The 23,983-nt window shown below is 40.7% G+C and overlaps 2 protein-coding genes across 2 annotated transcripts; both read right to left on the bottom strand.

Moving 5' to 3' along the window:
- Positions 1–1,448: 1,448 nt before the first annotated feature.
- On the bottom strand, positions 1,449–5,673 carry LOC137284667 (inactive glutathione S-transferase D3-like). Its single transcript, XM_067816573.1, has 4 exons — positions 5,475–5,673; positions 3,755–3,977; positions 2,887–3,063; positions 1,449–1,789 (listed from the first exon to the last, which is right to left on the bottom strand). The coding sequence occupies exons 1-4, from the start codon at positions 5,542–5,544 to the stop codon at positions 1,609–1,611; spliced, it is 651 nt and encodes a 216-aa protein (XP_067672674.1). The 5' UTR covers positions 5,545–5,673; the 3' UTR covers positions 1,449–1,608.
- A 2,236-nt stretch (positions 5,674–7,909) lies between these two features.
- On the bottom strand, positions 7,910–16,721 carry LOC137285061 (glutathione S-transferase GstA-like). The gene is made up of 4 exons (XM_067817264.1): positions 16,482–16,721; positions 15,737–15,962; positions 15,164–15,340; positions 7,910–8,169 (listed from the first exon to the last, which is right to left on the bottom strand). The coding sequence occupies exons 1-4, from the start codon at positions 16,561–16,563 to the stop codon at positions 8,013–8,015; spliced, it is 642 nt and encodes a 213-aa protein (XP_067673365.1). The 5' UTR covers positions 16,564–16,721; the 3' UTR covers positions 7,910–8,012.
- Positions 16,722–23,983: the final 7,262 nt, after the last annotated feature.

The following is a 23,983-nucleotide window of genomic DNA, read 5'->3' as shown; positions in this document are numbered from 1 at the left end:
GCTTTATTTCTGGAATTGAACTGACTGTTCTTTGCACTCCTCCATCATAACAAATAGCGAACCTGTCAATATTTCAGTGAGAGACATAAATTCTGACAAAATTTCACACTGTTGGTCTGATATTTTGACTATAATCAGCATGCCAGTGAGTATTACATGTTTATTAGTTTCTGAGTTCGACTGCAATTAATCGGTCCGGTTTTGAGCCACACGGACTGCAGTGCCAGAGAAGTATAACGAACGGAGCGATAAACATGGCCGTTGAATACTGATATCTAGGACAAGGTCTCCTCTGTCAATGGACAAATGCCTCAACTGTGTCATATCACGAATGATTTCACTCGTCAGTACTTCACGAAGATACCACAACTGGATACTTGATAAGCCACATATCATCGAACGAGACTACAGGCGCCAGAGATTAAAAGCAGAGGCTCCTTGGCCCGACCCGACGGTTCACGTAAAGGGGTGTAATAGGGCGGTAATGGACATCCTTCTAATAAAGTCATGTGTACAATGACTTTCACGTTTACTTTGTACTTTGAAACCGAGTCGAAGTCTTTCTTTACATCAGTCAAAAGTTTCCAGGGATGTTGGTAGCCACTTGGCAAAACATTCGTTCGTCACGCCCGGGTTCGAGTCCCCACATGTGCACAAACTTCGAAGCCCATTTCTGATGTCCACCGCCGTAATATTGCTGGAATATTGCTAAAAGACGGCGTAAAACTAAACTCATTCACTAAAGTTTCCGCGTTTCAATGTTAACAGCTGGGGTGTAAATAAACTAGTATATATAGGTTAGTGCTAACACTAGCACAAGCCTCTAAGGTACAAAATAATAGTTTAAATGATAATTTGCATACAATGATACATAACAGACCGGGGTCCTTAGACTCCTTGCTGTCTACTGTCTCGACATCCCTCTTAGAAGTATTGAATTACTATACACCCATGGTCTCAGCATTCAGTATAACCAGCGTTACTGTTACACCCGTGATCTACTCGGGCCACTCAGAGCGGGAAATGTTGGTATTCACTGACCTGGAAATCCAGATATCGCAACTGTACTCGTTCTAAATATAGGGTCGATTAAATCGTTTATCTAGTACATAGGAATAGTACATTCCTCTCTTCTAACTATTATTTCTCCTGGAACTGATTCCCCATTTTGAGTGGAACCGAAAAGACATGTATTTACACAATCTGCACCTGTTTGCCTTCATAAAATAAATACGTTCACTTTTACAGAATATTGGGCACAAATATTATCCCTGAAATATATTGTGTATAGAAAATCACTGAATGGTCTGACAGAAACAAAATATTTCGTTGAAAAAAAAAGAACAATGTAACAGTTACAAGGTGGGGGTACTTTTATATGGCTTACCCATATTCTCTTCTGTAGCACTGAAGAAAGAAACGATTTAACAAAAAAGTTAACACTATAATTAATCAACTATTTATTTGCGAGATAAGTGAAATACAGATGTAATGCAGCTGAGGATTCCATCGTGACGTACTAAGGTCACATGCTATTTAACGACTTCCAGCCATGTACAATGAATCGATGATTATATTTAACTGAATTGTTAGCACACGCAACTTGCTTTATCGGTTCAATGTGTTGAGGTAGCTTTCGTCATCCCTGGTAGTTTCTTGGAAGGCAGATCTTGTCCTGAAATGGTCATAATATCTCCTGATCCGTGGATGGTTTTGGAGAAGTTCCCCGTCTCTTAGTACAGCGAAGATGTAAATGTTGTAGCCCAAAACACAGTCGGCAGCGGTCAGCCTGAAACGTACTTGTGTAAATGAGTATAGAAATGAGCGAGCGAGTCAGCGAGTGAACCTCTGAATGAGGTCCTACATGTATAATAACTTTTTTTTGTCCTACCTTTAGATGAAACATCAAGATAGATCATTGGAGTTATCTCCCCTGATGGATACGGCCTTCTTTCTTTATTTGGTGCAACCTCAAGTATTATAAGTACAGAGTTAGAGAATTTCGATGGCTACCAATACAACTGAGATACGGCATTAATATGTTAGTTTGCTAAATTGTTTTGTAGTAAGATTGAAGTATATCACATATTGTTGTAAGGCAAAATCTGTCATCAAGGTACATACCGTCACTAACTGGAAAAGGAAAGGGTGTGAACAGAACCAGTGATCTGACTGGCTATAAATAAAATATGTCCCATCGGATGACTGTATTTTCTCAGTACGGGACTTCAATGGCGATCGGATGTTTGCGATGAATAAATGTATGTAAACTCATTTTGACGGTAAGTGTCTCCGAATGAATGGCGATTAGCGCGCTGGTAGCTGTCATCAGTTCAACATGTTTTGGTGTATGTCGTTTGTGAATACAGTGAAATTAACATGAAAATCGGTAAGTTAGCGATACAAATTCTGAGCAGGGATTTTGACTCGGAATCGGGAAATCACGATTTTTTTAGCTTCATATGCCCCTAGCTCACAAACTACTGCTTCGATTTTTGTGTTGCATGTATCAATGTGAAGGTTTGAAATGCGTGCTTACTTTTAATGGGACATATACAGTGAAAATTGTTGAATTAGCCTTGGAAGGAGCATGGTAAGCTGACTCTGGTACGTCCCTTTTCTTTTACACAATGTTAAGACTCTGTTAGTGACGGTTTTCACTTTGATGTCAAACCGCTTGTGGTTCAACGTGTGCTTAAACTCAAAGTACTATTCAAAGCCGCTTCAAATCCAACAAAAAATCAAATTCCCAAGCAGGTCACCAGAAAATATGTACATATGAAACAAACTGAATATTATTCCGACACTAAAATCTGTTGTACGACTCAAATTTTCTACTGCTTCGAATTTAATGCTAAAGTCAGTTGATGGCTATGGTACACGCACTTGTCTCCACAGAGAAAGTCTCTCCCTTCCAGTCTGGTGGAGAGATAGTCAAAGCAGGTATTCAGCTTGTCTCTCATCCTCGCCTGTCTCTCTTCTGTTTCCACAAACTTCAGCAGCCACATGTCACAGAAAAACTCCATTAATTCGTCCAGGGTGGTGTTGGCGTACACGATGAAGCTGAAACACCGACTATTACCGACTACTCCCGACTACTACCGAGTAGTACCGAGCAAGCCGAGCAAAACCGAGTCGCAATACCCAGTAATACCACTTAACATCAAAGGACAGTGAGTAGGCCTAGTCAAACCGAATAACCATGAATGACACCTGAAACCTTGTAACGCTGAGTAAAACCGAGTAACACTTAATTACACGTAGGCACGCAGATTAACACCGAATAACACTGCCACACAGGGTGAGATTTGCTAAATAACACTGTGAGGACATAGTTTTCGGCCTTGGTGCCAGTTTACACTGGTATCTTTCCATTATGACTTCTCCCATCATGAACATGATAACGGAGAACAGCGTCTCCATATATAACGGAGAACGGTTACCTCACTTGAGGTAAGATATAAGACATTGAGAAATATAGATATTTTCTGGCATAAGTAAATTCAACATAGCCGTGCAGTAGTCATACAATAATGATGCAAGTGCAGCTATCATTACACCATGATTGTGCAACAGACCCTGGCAGGTTAGTCAACTTTGATCTGACAATAAACCCTCGACAGTGAAATAAGCCATGTTAGTGCAGAAAACAGTGACCGGACAAAATATCCATACATATTTTAAGTGGTGCCGTAAACGATGGTGAAATAAACTATGAATCTGACGTAACATAAACGAAAGACCTTTCACGTACTCGTAATAGTCCTTGAGGTACTTGGGGTCTGGTAGGAGTTTCTTGTATCGGTCTGCCAGGTACATGGTCATGGCCCCTGACTCCAGTACGGACCCCTCACCGGGGACGACGAGGGCGGGGATAGTACCGTGGGGGTGGACGTCCCTGCGGAATGCGGCGACGGCGGCAGCGTCTAAATTCTTCTTGTAGCGGATTAGTCTGAAGTCCTCTTCAACACCCATTTCTGATATCATGAGGGCACAAAGAAGTATTCAGTGGTAAAGTGAGTTAAAATACACAGTTTTCCAAATGTCACAGTGTTATGGCTTGGTTAGGAAGGAGGTGCGTGTGTGGGTTGGCATGGTAAAACAGATACACTAAATGCCAAAACAAACGTTACCTTAATATCATTATGAATTTCGGTAAAACTGTCAAAGATATCTCAGAAAGCATTAGATTAGAAGAAAGCTGAACAGTATGAAAAATATTCAAATTGCATTTATATTTAGGTGAAATGCATCGTTTTCAGAAAAGAATTAAATTGTCCTGTTTTCGACCATGCCAAAATAAACAAAACCAGTGATGTACATGTCCAAAAGAAAGGCTAAAATACATTTCTGCTTTGAGACAAAGATAAACCTTTAAACCTTTCAGCAATTAAAACATGAAAAGACTGTTGCAGAATGTATGAAATTGTAATAGAGTAATTCTTATGATTTCAGTGTTACGAAAATTCTGACAATGGCGATGACAGATAAGACAAATAAACTCCAACAGTTTCATGATAAAATTCGGCAACATTGTATTTCTTTTCAATTTCCACTTATTCTTGTTCCGTCACTTCGTTCAGCCGGAAGCTGGCAGGAGTAATTGAGACGAAGAACGATCTGAATTCAACGAATGGCGCTTAAAATGTTGAATAAAACATATTTCACGTGAGTAAGTATTAAACATGGGGAAGGAAATCTAGGAGCACAACCTAGTGAGGAAATGGGAGTGTACCTTTGATGGTGGCGATATTTAATTTTGACCTAAAAAAATATGTTTCGATCCGAAGTACGTTGGCAACCTTCGCTCGCATATAACAAGACTTGTCATATTCTCTATGCTGCGCAACTCTATTTTGGGTTTGCCCGTGCTCCAACATACAGGAAGGAGGGTAACGTTTCATTTGGTGTTTAGTGTATTTTTATCAATCGACAAAATACAGTAAAAATAGTCCAGAAGTAGATTATTTAAACTGTAAAGTCAAACGTGATATGGAATGAAACCTCTCATGGTGTCAAATATCACGCAACGTGACACGTCAAAGACGTCAGGTGTCACGTTTACTCACGCAGAGTCAAATGACACGTGGTCAAATGTCACGTGTCGTCAGGTGTCACTAAACCTGAAGGTGCATGTGGTGAGTCACGACCAGATTCCCACGAGTGGCAATTAAAATGATCGAAGTATAATTTACATGAGTAATTATTAAATATGAGGTTGGCAATATGAGAACACATTAACTTTATTTTTTCGAACCGGAACGAGGTAGGTACGTTGCCAGTATTTATTCCTTTGCGCGCATGTAGGAAGACTGGTCATGTTCTCTTTTTTGCGCAATCCTATTTGCGCTACAGTTTGCCTGTGCAGCCATGTTTTCTACACAAAACATGCAGAATGTTTGCTGTAGACAAGATAACAACGCTGTATCTATACCGTTACCCACGAGCACGTGGAGTGAAATATAACAGTTTACCTTTAATGAGCCAAATAACCCTGACGGAGCGATACAGGGGATGCCAATATAGTGTCATCAACTCCGCCATATTGAATTGTATCCAGGGGAATCCGTTGTCGGAACCTGTGCTTTTTCGTGGTGTGGGTTGGCTTTTTCGGAGATGTTCCTCGACAACAGTATTTCAACGGCTGCGTGTTTCAGTAGCGAGGCCGATCCTAATGGTAGCGATGACGAAATACACAGGAGAGGATCTTGACCTGGATCGTGAGACTAACTTATTAAAGGGACACTGCTTGATAAAACAGGAGATGTGAATTTTAATGGTGTATACAGTTGTAAAGCGTTTAAAAACAACTGGCCCGTGAAGGTCCCGGGGTAGAACAGGCCTTCAGTAACCCATGCTTGCCACAAAAGGCGTCCATGCTTGTCGTAAGAGGCGACTAACGGGATCGGGTGCTCAGGCTTGCTGACGTGGTTGACACATGTCATCGGTTCCCAGTTGCGCAGATCGATTCTCATGTTGTTGATCACTGGATTGTCTGGGGTTCAGATCATGTACAGACTGCCGTCATATAGCTGGAATTTTTGAGTGCGGCGTAAAACTAAACTCACTTACTCACTGAAAAACAAATAAGAACACGAGCAACAACCTCTCATGACAAAGCAGTGATGAATGAAGTCTTGACCAACCCAGATCCGACAGACCTCATACATCGGGTACATCGGGTATGGCTTCATCTACTATGGAGGCAAATTTGGTTCAGCGATGAAACACGTTTTATGCTTCGTCTGCCAGAACAGACCATGTGCTCATTCGAGGACGTCGTACGGCTCAACGATATGTCGACGAGAGTCTTAGGCCCGGTTACACATGTGCAACCGATCATGGTGAATGTCAGCAACGTTTTTCAGCAGGATAAGACCCGTTCTCACACAGCCGGACTCACCACTGCCTTCTTGAGACACCACAACATCAACGTTCTTCCCTGGCCCTCCTGATCACCAGATTAAACCCCATTGAACATCTTTGGAACGAGTTGGACTGTCGTCTGCGACGGCGACAACCTCAACTGCAGACTCTACCTCAGTTTGCAACAGCTGAGCAGTCATTCCACAGAGTGTGATTCGTCATCTCGTTGCTGCCATGGGCAGGAAATGCCAAGCAGCTCACGGGGGCACACTCGTTATTAACGTTGAGTGACGTTAAACTTCACATAGTTACCGTGGACTTCACCTTTGCAAACTTTGGATGTTCTTCAGCAAAGTTTCACAAATGTCAGCTTGTTAACGATATGTCTCAGATCTTGCCTTGGTGTTTTGCCTCTTTTCTTTTTTCAAAAGTCCTATTTACTATAATATAAGGTGAAATACAAATTGTGAAACGAGTTGGTTTAACATCCTTCCCATTTTTAGGACATGGATTCTGAAAAACAATCACTGAGTCGGGCTGATGTTTTGATTATGATCAACCAGTACTATATGTATGTTAGTTTTTGAGTTAGACTGCAATTCAGTCGTTCGGGTTTGAGCCGACAAGCATAACGGACGGAGCGATAAACATGGCCCTTGAATACCTTATTTAAGACAAGGTCTGCTCCGTCAATAGACAAATGATTCAACTGTGTTATCAAGAGTGGTTTGATTTGTCAGTACTGCAAGAATATACCACAACTGAATACCTGATAAGCCACATATTTCACACCGAACGATACTGCAGACATCCTAGGTATGCTCTCCTTCGCCTTTCAGTGTATATATTTTATGAAGGCAAATGGGCGTAGATTGTAAAAAGAAAAACCAGGTTTCCTGGTTCCATTTAGAATGAGAATTCACCTCCAGGAGATGATGTATGTGAGAACCTTATATGTAGAACGAGTGCAGACACGAAATTGCCCCCTTGGGGTTTCCAGGTCAGTGAATGTCAACGTTTCCCCCTCCCGGTGGCCTAAGTAGACCACGGTTTAACTGACTGCACTGAATGCTGAACCCATAGAGGTATGCTACTTTCTATCTTTAAGGAGGCAAGTCCAGACAAGCAGACAGTAAGGACCTTCTGAATCCGAGAAAAGCCTTTCTTTACATTAGTGTAAAGTTTCTAAATCCGCATGTATGTTATTGTTAACAATAGACTTGCAAATGTCTCTACAGTATAGAATAAAAGTTTCAATGACAATATCCATATAGTAATAAATAACACACAGGTGTCCTTACATTTTGAAGTAGGTATCTCAAGTCTGGATACGAAAAAACTCTCTAACAATCAAGTTATGTCAGACCTATAAAGTAGCTTCTTCCAACAAGCATCGGTTGCCGGCGAATAGCTCGAAGCTGGAATCCACAACTGACCGGCTCCCTGGACATGCTGAGCATCCGGAGAAAAGCGCAAACGCAACAGGACCAGGGTACCAGTCTGGAAACCCCACTTGTGTACGATCAATAAAAACAGCAAACCCTTTGAAAAAGTCCCTCAATATTTCGCCCAGTTTAATTCAAGATGTCATCATACACAACATGTAATAATTCCTGGTCCATTATCAAAACTTGACAGCAACAGTCTTAGGTCATGGCGATTGTTGCCTGAAATGCTGGTCTCTTTTGAAGCCGAGCGTAATATCCGTCTCTGATCTTAGGATGTTTCTCGAGTAGTTTGCCGTCATTGATCAAAGCTGCGCAGTACAGGTCAAAACCCAACACTGTGTCAGCTGCCGTAAACCTGGAGGAAGATGGAGAGTGAGTGAGTGAGTAATGTATCATATAAACCTGGTATGTTACGTTAGTATTGGAGGTCAGCAGTCTGGGGTTGGTATTGTCTAATAGCCACTGGTTTGCAAAGCTGCTCATGATATCAATCACGTGATTGTCAACAGATTGTCGTCATACGATAAAGGGTGGCGCAAGGCAACAAAGGACAGGAATGTTTCGAATTGCGAGTGCCAAGGTTGCAAAGATGTGTAAACATTCCTGTCTGAAAATCGCTCGCACACGTGCACATAAGTATACAATGTTGCTTGGTTTGGTTGTTGTTTAACGCGGTACTCAGCAATATTGCTGTTATATGGGCCAGGCAATTCAGTGCGCGTGGTCAACAGCATGAGCATTGATCTGCGCGACTGGGCTACGATGACCTGTGTCAACCATGCGCCTGATCATCCGATCACATTAGTCACCACTTAGGACAACAATGGGTTGCTGAGGTCCAGTTCCAATCCGGATATTCACGTGTTCTGCAAGCTGGTGAAGGTGCTAAAGTCAGGTACGTGCGTGCGAATATTCATTGTGAAATATCCACAAATACCTCCCAGGCCTTATACGCTTTGGCCATGTTCACACTAAAGTACTGTTTGTTCTTAACCGCCCATGCCATCAACATTCTAGTAACAGCCAGGATGTAGTAGATCAGATGGTCTAGATCAGATACGAGGCTCACCACTCGAGCCACTACTGGCTCCGCTTGAGTGAGTGAATTTACTTTTAAGCCGCTTTAAGCAATATTCCAGCAATATCATGGCGGAGGACACCAGAAAATGGGCTTCACACAGTGTACCCAAGTGGGAAATCGAACCTGGATCTTCGGTGTGACGAGCGCTTTAACCACTTGGCTACCCCCACCGCCCCAGCCCCTTGAGATGAGCCTAACCCAGATAACACGTCATCGGTCCGTCAGTGGCTTCAGTCGGCAAGCCGACAGTGGCTTGTAGCGGGCGGTCCGCTCGTCAGCTTGTATGCTGTAACAATGTTGCTATAAAGGTATGCAACGTTGTTACATATATTTTCGTGTTGAAACACGTTGTTTGCGGTAAAACCCAGTTGTGGATATGCGAGAATATAATTAGCAATCCTAACACATTCATTTACAAGAAAATATAAGAGATAAACAATTCGATTGCCGAAAAAATTAAAGGTGATGAATCGTGAACAGTTCTGCCTCATGACCTCTGTTTTGAAAGAACTGGATTGACCGATCCGTGCCAGTGATATACGCATGATTGTAATTTTTAAAGGGGCACTGATGCGGAGCAATTTCCGTGGACTGGTGTAAACTTTTGTTATTGTTTTTCTACAGTGAGTGCCCGGATGATATCCCAGAATTCGTGACTGGTTCGTCACCTCTGCTGCGCAGTCCGTATGTGCAACTGATAGTTTAATTATAGACAGATCAACTGAGGTGAAGTCATTTTTACTTCACTACAAATGTATTATGAAAACAAATGAAACACTTTGAAGATTAATCATCTGCCAGTGGTAGAAATGGTAAAAAACTATTAGGACGGGAAAATACCGAAGCCAATGTATGTCTCTATATTTTGTCTCATAACCCTAATTAGTTTAATGTCATATTTGTATGATTTTGAAAATTAATGAAAGAACACACGGTCTGCTTATACTCATAGTAAATTTCTAACATAACAGCAACATTTATACATTGTATAGATTGCCAATGTGGATCCTATTTCACACACATACGCGATCTAGTGTGTGTTTTCTGTCATATCGATTCTGCTGAATGCTACAACAAATAAATTAAAACAAAATGCAAATAATGAATGTAAAACAGACTAATTTCATAGCAACAATGTCAGGCTACTACCTTGTTCAGGAATGTATCCATCAATATCCACGTAAAAGAAATCGTATTCCATTCATCTGCAGCTGGTAAATAATCCTGCTCTGAGTCGCGTGTCTTACACAACTGTCTAATTTGCGAAAAAGTAACACATCGTTTCACGTCTTTCGTTGGTGAAAACCTGATAAACCTCTCACTGGTCACCCAAGATAGCACACCTGGCAACTAATTGTATGATGTCCGCTATTCTAAGTAATTAAGTTAACGAATAATGAGCAATCAATCAATCAACGCAAGGGTGGTTAATTCTTTGAAGGGAGGATGTTGTTTTTACAATCGCACTGTACGACAGGGTGTAGTCATCTATACACACTACCTTTTGACCAAAGTAATTAATCAATCAGTGTGTTATCGGCTAATCCTTTGATCGATGTTTGTTTTTGTAACTCAGCTGATAAACCCTCTTGCATCACTTACATGCACATATTACATAACATACAATACATTTGCCATTACAGACTTTACTTTATAATGTTGAGTATTTACTCCAGACAGGAGAAATGCCAAATGGGAACCTTTGTTGAGTAACCGAAGTGGTGTTACTACTAATTATACCTGTTATAAATTCATTAATTGACCATCCCGAGAATGATGACAAATACCACGTGTAGGTTTACACCATCAAACGCGAGTTACAGCAAGGAAGATGTAATCTCTGTGTCGCATGCAGCCTGAAAACACTTATGGGCCGAAACTGTTTTGAGGATACCAACGGAATTTCGTTACATAAGTAATACATACAGGCATTTGCTGTGTACTTGGGTAAATAGGTGAAATAAGGGGGGGTTTTTTACGTAAGGAAATTTTCAGATTTCTCTACCAAAGGCAAAGTCGTCGTTTCTTGTTTACGAATTCAAATAAATCAACTGTGTGTTTTTATTATCATAAATAATAAACCATTGTAGCTACCCTAGCTACCAAAATTTACGTATGATATTTGCTATCACAGCTGAACCAACACTCAAAATTACCTAAATATGAAGTTTTGCAATCTTCCGGAGTGAAACAAATGGCTTGCTACCTGCCTGTAGACATCATATTTTCATGTAACATAATTGAATATCGAGGTTAAAAACAGAGAAATGGGATCAAATTGAGTAACTATACCATCCAAGCATCATATTTTCATGTAACATGATTAAATATCGAGGTTAAAAACACAGAAATAGGATCAAATTGAGTAACTATACCATCCAAGCATCCGAAAAAAACGACACTGCTGGGATATTTTGTTACGATCAGACAAGGAATACCATGGATATTTTTAAATAATGGCATATGATGGGCATCCGGCCTCCTGACTCTTTTGGGTGAAGAAATTCTGCTAATATGGACAGGAGCCCAGTTCCTTTGTCCGTCACGGTCGAAGGAGCGGGCGCTGACCAATTTGCAGTTTGGTTCCGTAATTAGACAGTTGGCGAGAAACATTATTCGCTCCGCATCAGTGCCCCTTTAAATGCGAATCCATTTATTTCATTTAAAATTGCCTGTACCATATTTGATTGTAAAATTTTACCTATCCTTTTATATGGATCCGAAATTTGGGGAACTAAATATTTTCACTGTTTAGAAAAGGTACACGCTTCATTTTTTAAACATTTCCTAAAGCTTGGACAATTTGCCTCTAATAAGGCTATCTTGGGTGAAACTGGGCGCTGTAATATATTTGTGTCAAGTAGAATAAAATATTGGCTTAAATTATTGAGAATGGAATCATTTAGATACCCAAGGCAAAGTTATATTTTCTTAAAAATGCAGGATGATAATGGCAAGCGAAATTGGACATCAGAGGTTAGACAATTACTTTTTTCAACTGGCTTCTCTTATGTGTGGATATCGCAGGATGTTGGAAATGAACAGAGTTTTTTATGTATGTTTAAGCAACGCCTTGAATATATTTTTCGACAAGAATGGTTGATGTCACTTAATGACTCGAATTTTTTAGAATTTTATTCCTCCCATAAAACTTTGTTAGAGCCTGAATTTTATATCACACACTTGCAAGATAAAGGTCTGATGAGGGCGTTTTGTAAATTACGAATAGGTTTCCATGATCTGAGAGTTAATCATGTACGTAAATCCAAAAGAGACTTGCCAGATCTAAGTGTATCCATTTGTAGACACTGTAATCTAGGGTATATTGAAAATGAATTTCATATATTGTTTGTGTGCACAATGTACTCTGACTTAAGAGCCAAATATCTGCCATTTATTTCAGTGCCTGTTACAGATAAGCACACACTGTCCAATCTTATCAATGCTAGAAATATTGATGTTATTAAAGCAACCGCATTGTACTTAAAACATGTATTCAAAGCAAGAACTGTAAATCACAACACGTGACCTGCATAAAATGTACCTGTATTTGTACTGTAGGCCTCAAGGCCCTAAATACTGAATAAACAGAATTGAATTGAAAATTGAATTGAATTAATTGTTAAATGCTTACGTTTTAATCTGGTGTAGCATAAATATTTTTTTATTAATTTAATTAATAATTTAAAGTTCCAATTAAGTCAAATTTTGCACATTGTGAGGGATCATCTCCACTTCAGTCACAAAATTCTATTTAATTTTCCGTCGTTTATTTATCGAAAGGCAACAATTTAAAGGTCACATATACTCTAAGAAGGTACAAACGCAAAATCACTTGCTGACATCGTTATAAATGAGACCCCGTTATTAAAAATGCTCATTTCGATCTTTAATTACTCTCACAATCTGCTATCATTTAGTTTTGTCTCCTGCTTTGCCTAGTTTTGGAGTTACAACCCTTGTTTTCATAGACGATTCTGTCAAAATCACTTGGTGTCGCTAGGTTGTAATCCGTGTTAGGTGGTATGAACCTACACGTTATTTGTCATCATTCACTTGATGCTCAGTTAATGAATTTATAACAGGTATAATTAGTGGTAACGCCACTTAGATTACCCGACAAAGGCCCCCATTTGGCATTTCTTTTGTGTGGACCGATTAAAGGATTAACCGATAACACGCTGATTGATTAATTAGTTTTATGGGGATTTAACTGCCTGGCCTTACCTACTAATTAATAAACTGCTCCAATCTCTGGGCAGGGTGAGTAGGCTGATCCCAACTTTCCTGGGACTTACTAAGTTTTTATTGTTGTGGTCTGTTCCATTTTACTGAAAGGTAAACAGGTAACTAATGCTTGACTAACAAACCATGACTAATCTGATTATTACCAGTCTGACAGTCGACGCGTCTGACATTTGGGAAGATACCCACATTCCTTTTAGCTGTTAATAAAAGGTGGCATAAATCTTCGGACTCCCTAATATGTAATCTAAACATGATTTCCTATTGTTTCAGGTGCAGTACTTTAAAATACTGACTTGCGTTTTAATTGGACAGAGAAGGCGGTCGCAGTATACACAGGAACCCACACAAAATTGGAAATTGATATCTGTGATGTTTCTATATAAAATAGAAATAAATATATCAGAATAAACAATCAGTGTCCATACATTTTTTCCGTTTTTGTTCTTTAATGAACGAATGAGTTTGGTTTTTGGTTAAGCATCATTCCAGCAATATCACGACGGGAAACACCAGAACTTGTAACATGTAGGAAATCGAACCCGAGACTTCGGCGTGACGAGCGAACAGTTTACAACTATGACACCCCCACCTCTCCACCTGCTTGAGACTGGGATGAGCGCTAATTACACATACTCACAATTTACCATGGGTTAATTATTATACAAATTCATGAATGATTGTTATAAATCACGAATATATTTTAATGAAGGCCAGATGGAGTTTTGAACATAATTAAAGTAAGAGAGGAAAGCTACTGATATCAATATCTTTAACTTGACGAAATCACAGGAATATATATGTCATCTATACTTCAAGTTGAACGCAAATAAATTCATAATAAATTTAGATCATGACATTGAATATCTTGTGGACAGCTAGAACTGCAGTATGTTATAGATAACAGATAGATAGAAAGTTACTTTTATAGATAAGTCATGCATTAGTAACTCTAAATTAAATACAAATATCGTTAATTAATCATTAAACTTTGTTAATCATCTCTTTCATTATCATTTTATTGAAATTAATCAGAAATTCATATGAAACTTTGTAAAATTAAATTACTGACAGACCTACAGACCTACTCAATCATACATTCTGACAGAAATTACAGAAATACAGAAATACAGAAATTAATGCAAATTTTATGTTTAATCCACAACCAAAATGATTATGTAAATTGGTGGTCACTTTTATATATGTCATAAGAACCTGTCCTGAAGTGACAGTATCATTGCAAAGACTTCAGTAATTACTCATTGAATGTGATAATCACCTGAAATCTATCCTTTTAATTACAGATACATGTATACTGAAATTTCCTTCAGCGAGCGAGTTTTCAGCCCCAATAAAAGACTTTCACATATTTCGCAAAGAAATGAAAATTATTTGCATCATAGATGTGATAACTGCATGTCACGAAATTCAGTAAATGATGTACAAAAAATGTATTTGTATTTAAAGGTTTGCGCCTGATATAATAATTTTATCATGTCCTTAATACGGATACAAAACACACATACTCTCCGTTAATGTAGCGGCTTGCCACCAGTGGGCCACTGGTTTGCCGATGGTGCCACCAGTGCCACCGTTGTATGTATAGCATACAGCTATCTGGGAAGTTGTTGGGCGCCGATTCTCTCGGAATCCGAGGGTCAAAAAACGAATACCTATTTTTCTGTCCGCTCGCACATAGTCGTTGGTAGTTAACGTGTGCAAATTGCACACATTTTTTGTATATTTGTCCCAACACTGACCTTTATCAGCCGAGTGATACCAATGTTTAAGAGCATTATGTCCTACATCCCACGCTTTTCCTAGCAGCAGCCTGTTTCCCGGGGTATGCTGTGCTAACGCTTCAGCACTGCGTTAGCGCAGCAGATCCCGGAAACCATGCTTATCATAACAGCTGTCGGAAGAGTTTCCCCATTTGGTTACCGAATTGTCGTCTCATTGGGGTCACAAATGTTAATTAGCAATAATATATCAAGTGGATAACATAACGTAACGTTTGTCATACTTGTCCCCGCAGAGGAACTCCCTGTTCTCCAGCTTTTTGGCCAGGTAATCCATACACGTATCAAACTTCTCTGTCATCTTCTTCACCTTCTCATCGCTGAAGGGTGTCTTCAGCATCAACAGCTCGAAAAAGAACCCGATGAGCTCGTCCAGGGTGGCGTTGCCGTATATGATGAAGCTGCAAAACAACACAGTGCAATTAGAAAACTATGTCGCTGTACATGATGAACCTGTAACACAACATAGTGCAAAAAGCAAGACTCCAAGGGACAAATAGAGTGCAAGAAGCCAGTGCAATATAGCTGTAATCATGCAATATTTATACAAGTACATCGATCATTAAACCGTGGTTAAACAGCAACAGACCCTGGCAGTTTAGTGAGCTTTGATGTTACAATAACCTGCAATTTGTGCAATGACCCTCAATAGTGCAATAAGCCGTTCTAGTGCAGTAGGCAGTGATCGTACAACACTTTAAGTGATGCTGTACATGATATGTAAAAAACTATTAGTTCTAAGAGTGAATCTGACATTACAATGCTCGTTACACTTAACATAAACACTTCTCACGTACTCGTAATAGTCCTTGAGGTACTTGGGGTCTGGTAGGAGTTTCTTGTATCTGTCTGCCAGGTACATGTTGATAGCCCCTGACTCCAGTACTGTCCCCTCCCCGGGGACGACGAGGGAGGGGATAGTGCCATGGGGGTTGACGTCCCTGCGGTAGGCCTCGACGGTGGCGTTATATTCTTGTAACGAATCGTAGCGGATAAACTCGAAATCGTCCTCCACGCCCATCTCTGGTTAACGAGAGATCTTATTTACTTCAGAAAGCACACACACACGCACGCACGCACGCACGCACGCACACACACACACACACACACACACACACACGCATCCACACACACTCACACTCACACTCACACTCACACTCACACTCACACATTCACATTCACACTCACACTCACTCAAACACTCACTCTCACACACACAATTATTCACTCCGGAGTGGCTTTGAGGAAGAATTCCTGGCTTTTATTCAGGGCGAGGCCTCCCATTTGATATCTATCTTGTCTCGTCTAGACAACAGGCTTTGCTTTCTAGTTCAACACAATTTCTAATTGCATTCCTCAATGCACATTTATGATAACGACTTACAAACAATTCGTAAGGAGAGACGATACAATTACAGTATGTACACACGCACAAGTCATGACAATAGTTCTCGAAGAGTGACGGGATTTCTAACATCATAGATTGATAGTTCAATCAACTGTCATGAATGTTACACACACATGGAATGACGGCCAACTCACCTTTAATCAGCCAGATATTTCTGACGGAGCGGTACTGAGGGAAATAGTACAGTTTCATTTTCGAACTGCCAGTATCTGCCATTGTAATGTTGAAGTTGGTTTGGTGACAAGATGGAAGAGCTTGTTTCCGAGTTAGTGTTGGCAAGAGTTGTATCACTTGCAACAGATGTAATACACCCAGGCGCCTTATCAAGGTCGATGCGAGAGTCTGCCAAAGCTTCGCCTGTGCTCCGTTTTTAAATCAACAGAACTTGGGCTATCCCCATTTCTACATCTTAGGGGTGTCAAGTCCGTCAAGGCGTACTTGCAATAAATGTCTCAAGCAATATCCTTTCGCTGTTGCGTCAATGAATACAGAGGGGACGTCCTTCAGTTTCTCTGTTCTTACAGTGTGGTCTTTGGGTGCAGAGGGAATACAAAGAAAGACCTTTTGAAGTTATCAAGCTATAAAGTCCATGTAACACTATTTAGACTTGTATTCACATGTATTCACTCCCTATTCACATGTATTCACTCCCTATTCACATGTATTCACCCGCCTATTAAGAAGTGAGTATAGTAGTTTAATTTTAAATTATTTTTTTTATTTCCACTTTTTGGTTACACTGGCAGTATAGAATCACCACACTACATGCCTCCAGGACTTACACAACTGACACGTTGATGAAAGTCGATCTCAATCTACTGCTCTCAGCGGGGAAGGTGGGGCTTAGGCAACGTTATGGTTGATTATGAAAATACTTTTCAAGATAGTTACGTTGTTGTGTTTGTAAAATTATCCGAAATCTCAATCCCAATTCAATTCTTTCAGTACGGAAGAATCTTTAACTTTGTCGTTTAACGCTGCTGAAAGGAGCTAATGGACTGGAAAACGACTACACACACGCACACACACACACACACACACACACACACACACAAACACACACACAAACACACACACAAACACACACACACATATACATACATACATACATACGTACTCGGCATACAACACAAAGTAAGAGAGGCTCAGTGACTACAACATACGACCTAGTAGGGTAACCCTGTGTGTCTCTGTTTACACACACCTGTATGCTCCCAGACACTTGTGAATGAATTAGAAATGAATCCAACTCGTATCCACAGAGTTTGTTTCATTCAGCTCCCGAAAGAAGACATTGGTCTGAGCTCTATTATGAATTTATTTGATTGTATTGATACAATATACTGTATTGATACAATATACTGTATTGATACAATATACAGAGATTATAATAAAATAATTGCGTCAACTACCTGCACACCTACAGAAGCTGATGTTAACGGTACAGCGGAAGCTTCTGTCCACTCCGGCAAGTTGTTAACACTGGCATCCCGTTCGTGGCTCGTACATTTTTCATCAGCTCTACAATCCGGCACATTGTCTAAACCAGATTATTTCTTCAGTCCCAATCAGTGCCGGTTTAGACAGCTTCCACTGTATATGGTTGGCAATGGTTCAAGAGGAGCTGAGCTGACTAACTTGAGTTTACTTCATTACTTACAGGAGCACGTCTTACAGTAGGAATACTTTGAGCTGCGACAGATGTGTGTGTATGGCACCTTCAAGAAAAAACACTGACCGACAACTGAACTGTTGGGGCTGAAAACCTCGTGCAGACGACAATTACAAACTCATCGAAACGAACTGACAACAAACGATGAATCGGTTTATAAGAACACGGCCTGGCTGAAGAAAGGGATATTCTGTGCTGCGACAGATGTGTACGTTTGATACCTTCGAGAAAAAATACTGACAACTGAAACCTTGGGGGTGGAAAATCTGTGCAGACGACAACCACAAACTTATCCCTTTCTCAGCTCTATGGCTGGTACAGATATGCAGAGCTACAGCGGAAAATATAGTCATGTCTTTAAAATCCGATTTGAAACTACCTATTAAAACTGCCCTTTTGTATTTCAACGATGTGCTTTGTTTCTGTCCACTCTTTCATCGATTTCCTGTATAGAACAGTACATATGCCTATTTATTTTAGGGACAGTATTTATTTCTATCGAAAATGTAAATTGTAAATGAATATATTTTATTGACGCAAAAACAGATGTATAAAAACCGGTCATTCTAACTGAGAATTCAGTTCCAGGAGATAAAAAAGCTTTAGAGGAGAGGAATGTTTTATGTGATAAACGATTTCATCAATTCTATATTTAGAGCGAGTACGCACAGCCCCGAAATGTGAACCCTCTGAAAGTCCCAGTTTCCCTCTCTCGGTATAGACATCCACCCTAGCTGCAGTTCAAACTTCAGTCTGATGTCAAGGCTTCGACTCCTGTTCCAACTCGCTTTGCTGTACAAACATATTGATTCTTCATAACCTGAATAATTAGAGTAGTGTAAAATGCTGAAGTACACAAGCTTACGGTCTCTGGGAGCATTAGGGGAGGTAAATTAGACGACGACTACAACATCCAGCTGACGCTTTGCAGTTGAACAGGGTCAACGTGACACAGACAATCTCATGCGGTGTCTGATCTCTTGGGTAAGACGACCACCCAGTTGCATCAGTGACAAAGGACGTGATAGTACATACTGAGAGCCTGTCTCGCAGTTCCTGAACCAGCTTTTCACTTCCGCCCAGTAATGCCGGGGGCGGTGGGGTAGCCTGGTGGCTAAAGCGTTCGCGCGTCACGTCAAACACCCGAGTTCGATTCTCCACATGGTCACAGTGTGTGAAGCCCATTTGTGAGTTCTTCGCCATGATATTGCTGAAATATTGCTAAAAGCGGCGTAAAACTAAAACTCACACATTTTTTCTGTCATTAAATGAAGTAGGATTTTCCTGTGGTTCATACATTTCAGTCGAGTGATTTCCTTCCGTCAAAATCTTCACAAATCTGATTTATATAACCGTATATATGACTTATTATGAGTATTTTTTGTCAGTCAGCAGTGCACATATTTTATGAAGGTAAACAGGTGTAGCTGTAATAAAACAGGTCTTTCCAGTTCCTTTCAAAAGGAGAAATCACCTCCAGGAGAAAAGGATAAGAGGAGATGAAATGTTCTGTATGATTTGATCGACCGTATATCTGACTTATACGTGACTGTCCAAGTGCTAGAGCCACTATCAGAAAAAAGGTCATTCAATGCATCATGGTACACGCAATATATGGTTTATCGAGCATTCAGTGGTGTTATACCCATGCACAAACGACAAGGCAAATCACTTGTGGTGACAACAGTTGAACCATTTGTCCACTGGCAGACGAGACCATGTCCTAGAAAACGGCAGTCAAGTGGCAGTATTCATCGCTCCATTCGTCATGCTTGTCTGGAATAACCCTGAGTTGTATGGCGGACTGACTGTTTCATATGAAGTTGCAGTATGTGTTTGTGCGCAATTTCTACCCATGTGTCTGTGCGTGCATGCCTGTGAGCGTCTGTGTGCATGTTTGATGGGGGATGTGTTCGGAATGTGTCCCTCTGAGATGAGGTCGATACATGTCATCGTATGCTCGGTCGATGATCATGTTATTTATTTATGGATTGTCTGGTTCGGACTCGATCACTTACAGACCGCCGCCATATATAGAGCTGGAATATTGCCGTGTGCTTCGTTGAACAACTGCTATAGTGTCTAACTCGGAACAGCAGCGTCCAAAACCTACATAGCCAAGCCATATGAGAATTCTTTGTTATTATTTGATCTATTCCTTATCTTTATATGGCACCCATGAAGAGCCACCTCCTCGTGGTGGGTGCTGGGTAACGATAAGTGCTCTTCTCCCGTGTGGACCCGGGACAGAATGTGTCCACAGCACCCCATTAACTCACTCACTTTATCTTTATCACTACCACAGTGTTGTCAACCACCTTGTTCCTCCTTTTCACTGAAATGAATTACTGTATATGACCTTTATGACCTTTAATGGATATTAAGGCTGCATCTGTCATCACATCAACTGTACAAGGAAGTCCTGTTGTTTCTCTATCAGTCCACTGAGCCTTTGCCTGTCTATTGTTGTCAGTGAATGGACCTCATTCATGTATACTTCCTCATGTCATGTCTAATGGAACCAGCTTATGGGCGTTTGCTCATGCAAATCGCCACCATATAGCTAGAATATAGCTGAACGCGGCGATAAAATACACTCACTCACATCTACGCGTTGACACCACCAATCAACCGTCACAGCGTTACCCTGTAATGCTATGTACTCAGTGGACAATTCTAGCACAGGCCATTTACTGGTAAACACATATAAGATGATCCACGACCTGACAAATGACCCCAATTTGCATACTTGGGAACGCGCCACAGAACGATCCACTTGAAACAAGAGGGAGACAAGCTGTCTGATAAATATCGAGAAGTTCCTTTTCCACGTGCGTTTCACGCATGAATTGTTTGGGAACAGGTACAATCCCAACGAATTGAATCAACACAATATACTGAGCAAATATGTTTAGGACCACCGATCCATTTCACGAAGCAAATGACATTTTCCTGTTTTTTATAACAAAATTGTTGAATATCTAAAATGCTTGTCAATGCCCCAATCATCTACTTGTCTTTGTTTTAACTAAAGGTTAGCGTGGAATATCAGTATCTTATGCCTGAAATTGCAGTCTTATCATTCGAAGGAATATGCGGTGTTGATTTCATGTCACGTTTAGCATGTATTGCACGTGCATAATCGTCAAGCTACCTGTAGCAGCCAAGTGTGCTCGCCCAATTCGTTGTACCGCCTCTCTTGTCACAAATGCGTTTAGTGCGCAGGATCATCTAATGTGTGTCTAGCAGTATCTATATCATTTTAAGTCTTTAGTACACATAGTAAACAGACTCTATACAGGACGCAGACAAAAGACGCTTCTCAAAGCCGAACCAGTATGTTCACACAGACGGCATATTAACTTCCGTTTACAGCATGATTATGCACATCTGGTGGTTTGCTTGAAAATTGAGTAACTGCATGAATAAGAGGTGATGTGACTTTGTCAAACGCTTCAACTGAGTCAACACGAGTGATCATGATTTGACTTGCCATCCCTGTTTATCTGGATTGTGAATGACCTACTTCTAATAATGACTAGCGTCTTTGGGATGTCACATTCAACTAGTAGGCAAAGTCTTCTACGTGTACATGATAAACGAGAAATGTAAAGGACGATGACAATCTACATTAATGAAAACCAACCAAAATGTAGACATGGATGGCATAGTAACTTATATTTACTACATGAGTCTGCACATTTGGTGGTTTGCTAGGAAACCCATACGGGAACGTGAGGTCCCTTCACAGAGGGTTTGAATGTCAAGGTTAGTGGGCTCAGATAGCGGACTGCCCGTGGTACTGAGAGTTCACGAGCTGGGACACTTCGCCTCGGTTTATCGTGATTACCCAACACAGACACCCGCGTGCTTGTAACCGTATGCATAGAAGGTGACGTGACGTTGGGATGCGCACGCACACATAATACAATGCCATACACGGAAATATTCTAACTTTCATTCACCATTTCCTTAAATATAGACAAATAATAGTCAAAACTCACAACCCCCTTTCGGACCCATATCCCTTAGAAAATGGCACCCCCAGGGCAGTATCCTATCACCTACCCTTTTCAACTTCATGATTAACATTTTCCCTGAAAAGTGGCCGGAAATAACTACCGACGACATTTCTTTTTGGATTTCCTCGACCTCAATCTTACAAGCTACCACTGAAGCCCAGCATATGTTAAACCATCTTCAAAATTGGGCCCATAAGTGGGGGTTCCATATTAATGTCAAAAGAGAACGTGGGCATCCTATTCAAAAAACAGCATATGCAAAATTATACACCCAAACTACACTTAAACAATCAAAAAATCACTTTCGAAAAGGAAGCAACATTTCTAGGAGTAACGTTCGACCAACACCTAACATGGACTCCCCATATTAATAACCTGGTCAACAATTGTCAAAAAGACTTAAACTTAATGAAATGTATTCGTGGCACTACATGGGGAGCCGACAAACAAACACTTATAAACATCTACCATTGTCTCATACAGTCGAAATTGGACTACGCGGCCCCGCGGTCCTGCACTCCCTCTCCCCCACCATCCTCCAAAAACTAACCTCCATTCAGTCTAAAACCCTCAAATTAGCCCTAGGGGTCAGGACTGGCACATCCTCCACTACTAAACCTGACACTCACTCCAAAACAAACATCATCCAAACCCACTTAGACACTCACTACCCTAACCATACACACATGTATACAGACGCATCCATCTTACCACACAAAATAGCAGCACTGGGCATACATGTACAAACAACTCCTCCCATTACCACAAACTTCCACCTCACAAACTTCTTAAACAACACAACTGCAAAAATGCTAGCTATCCTTACAGCCCTTCACACTATCCCCACCCTCCCAGCCACCCACTTCCTTATTATATCCGACTCCCTCTCAGCCATCAAACAACTCCAAAACAAATACTCTAAATCCCGTCCCGACCTCATCCACCAAATCACACAAAAAATCAGCTCTCTTCATAAACACAATAAAAATATCACTCTACTCTGGATACCAGCACAAACACAATACAGGCAACAATACAGCAGACATAACAGCAAAACTAGCAACCACCCACCCATCCCCGCACATTCCATTCCACACCTCCAAAACAGAAATCAAACAACTAATCAAAACAAACACATCTACACTCAACTATACACAAAACACAAACACAAGCAAGTCCATCTGGGTCAAATCTATCATCACACAACCCATTACCAAAACAACTACATTCTGAAACACCCCACACTTAGACACCCTCATAACACGACTCATTACAGGCAATACCAACCTCAACTACAACTTATACAGACAAAACAGACACCCAGATGGACTTTGCCCACACTGCAAAACAAAAGAATCTCCACAGCACAATACCCCCAAAATACCACAATAACATACACCTCCTACTCAACCCGGCTAATCCAAAACCTATCTTCAACACCATGGCAACCTTCATCCTAAACTCATCCTAAACTCTACCATAGCCCATAAAATATAAATCACAAAACTCTCCGCCATAACATCTACAGCCACGTCCGTCTCAGTTGTACCGTAAGCCACCTAACGGTCCCACAAGCCGGTGCGCGGTCGTCTTCTCCGACGTCCGCGCCCGGCTACACGCTCTCCGCCTATACTCAGTCCCTTCTACCGGCAACCCAGTCATCGATCCCATCCCTCAGCCTTGTAAATAACAGCTCTTCGTTTTAGCGTTTTAAGCACATCAATCCATATCTTTACGGAAGCCTATTAGGGCCACGCTCCGCTATTTTTCGGCATCTTGTATCTTGAAAATTCAACTTGCTATCTTCAAAATTCAACATAGTATTTTGAAAATTCAACATCCCATCTTGAAAATTCAACTTAGCATCTTGAAAATTCAACATCCCATCTAGAAATTCAACTTAACTGAATATTCAAGGAAATATCTTGAAAATTCAACTCGG

The sequence above is a fragment of the Haliotis asinina genome, chromosome 5, assembly GCF_037392515.1.
Source record: "Haliotis asinina isolate JCU_RB_2024 chromosome 5, JCU_Hal_asi_v2, whole genome shotgun sequence".
In the NCBI taxonomy this organism is placed as follows: Eukaryota; Metazoa; Mollusca; class Gastropoda; order Lepetellida; family Haliotidae; genus Haliotis; species Haliotis asinina.
Note: the sequence above shows the minus strand (reverse complement) of the source record. Positions and strands in the feature narration are given on the sequence as shown.

What these genes read in the sequence shown, in the direction of transcription:
- LOC137285061 (XM_067817264.1), bottom strand. Translation starts at nt 16,563, where the DNA reads ATGGCAGATACTGGCAGTTCGAAAATGAAACTGTACTATTTCCCTCAG. An exon ending in AAATATCTGGCTGATTAAAG is followed by an intron (nt 15,963 to 16,481) that starts GTGAGTTGGCCG and finishes CTCGTTAACCAG; the next exon opens with AGATGGGCGTGGAGGACGAT. An exon ending in GAGTTCCTCTGCGGGGACAA is followed by an intron (nt 8,170 to 15,163) that starts GTATGACAAACG and finishes ATCTTCCTCCAG; the next exon opens with GTTTACGGCAGCTGACACAG.
- LOC137284667 (XM_067816573.1), bottom strand. Translation starts at nt 5,544, where the DNA reads ATGGCGGAGTTGATGACACTATATTGGCATCCCCTGTATCGCTCCGTC. An exon ending in GGTTATTTGGCTCATTAAAG is followed by an intron (nt 3,978 to 5,474) that starts GTAAACTGTTAT and finishes TCATGATATCAG; the next exon opens with AAATGGGTGTTGAAGAGGAC. An exon ending in GACTTTCTCTGTGGAGACAA is followed by an intron (nt 1,790 to 2,886) that starts GTGCGTGTACCA and finishes AGTACGTTTCAG; the next exon opens with GCTGACCGCTGCCGACTGTG.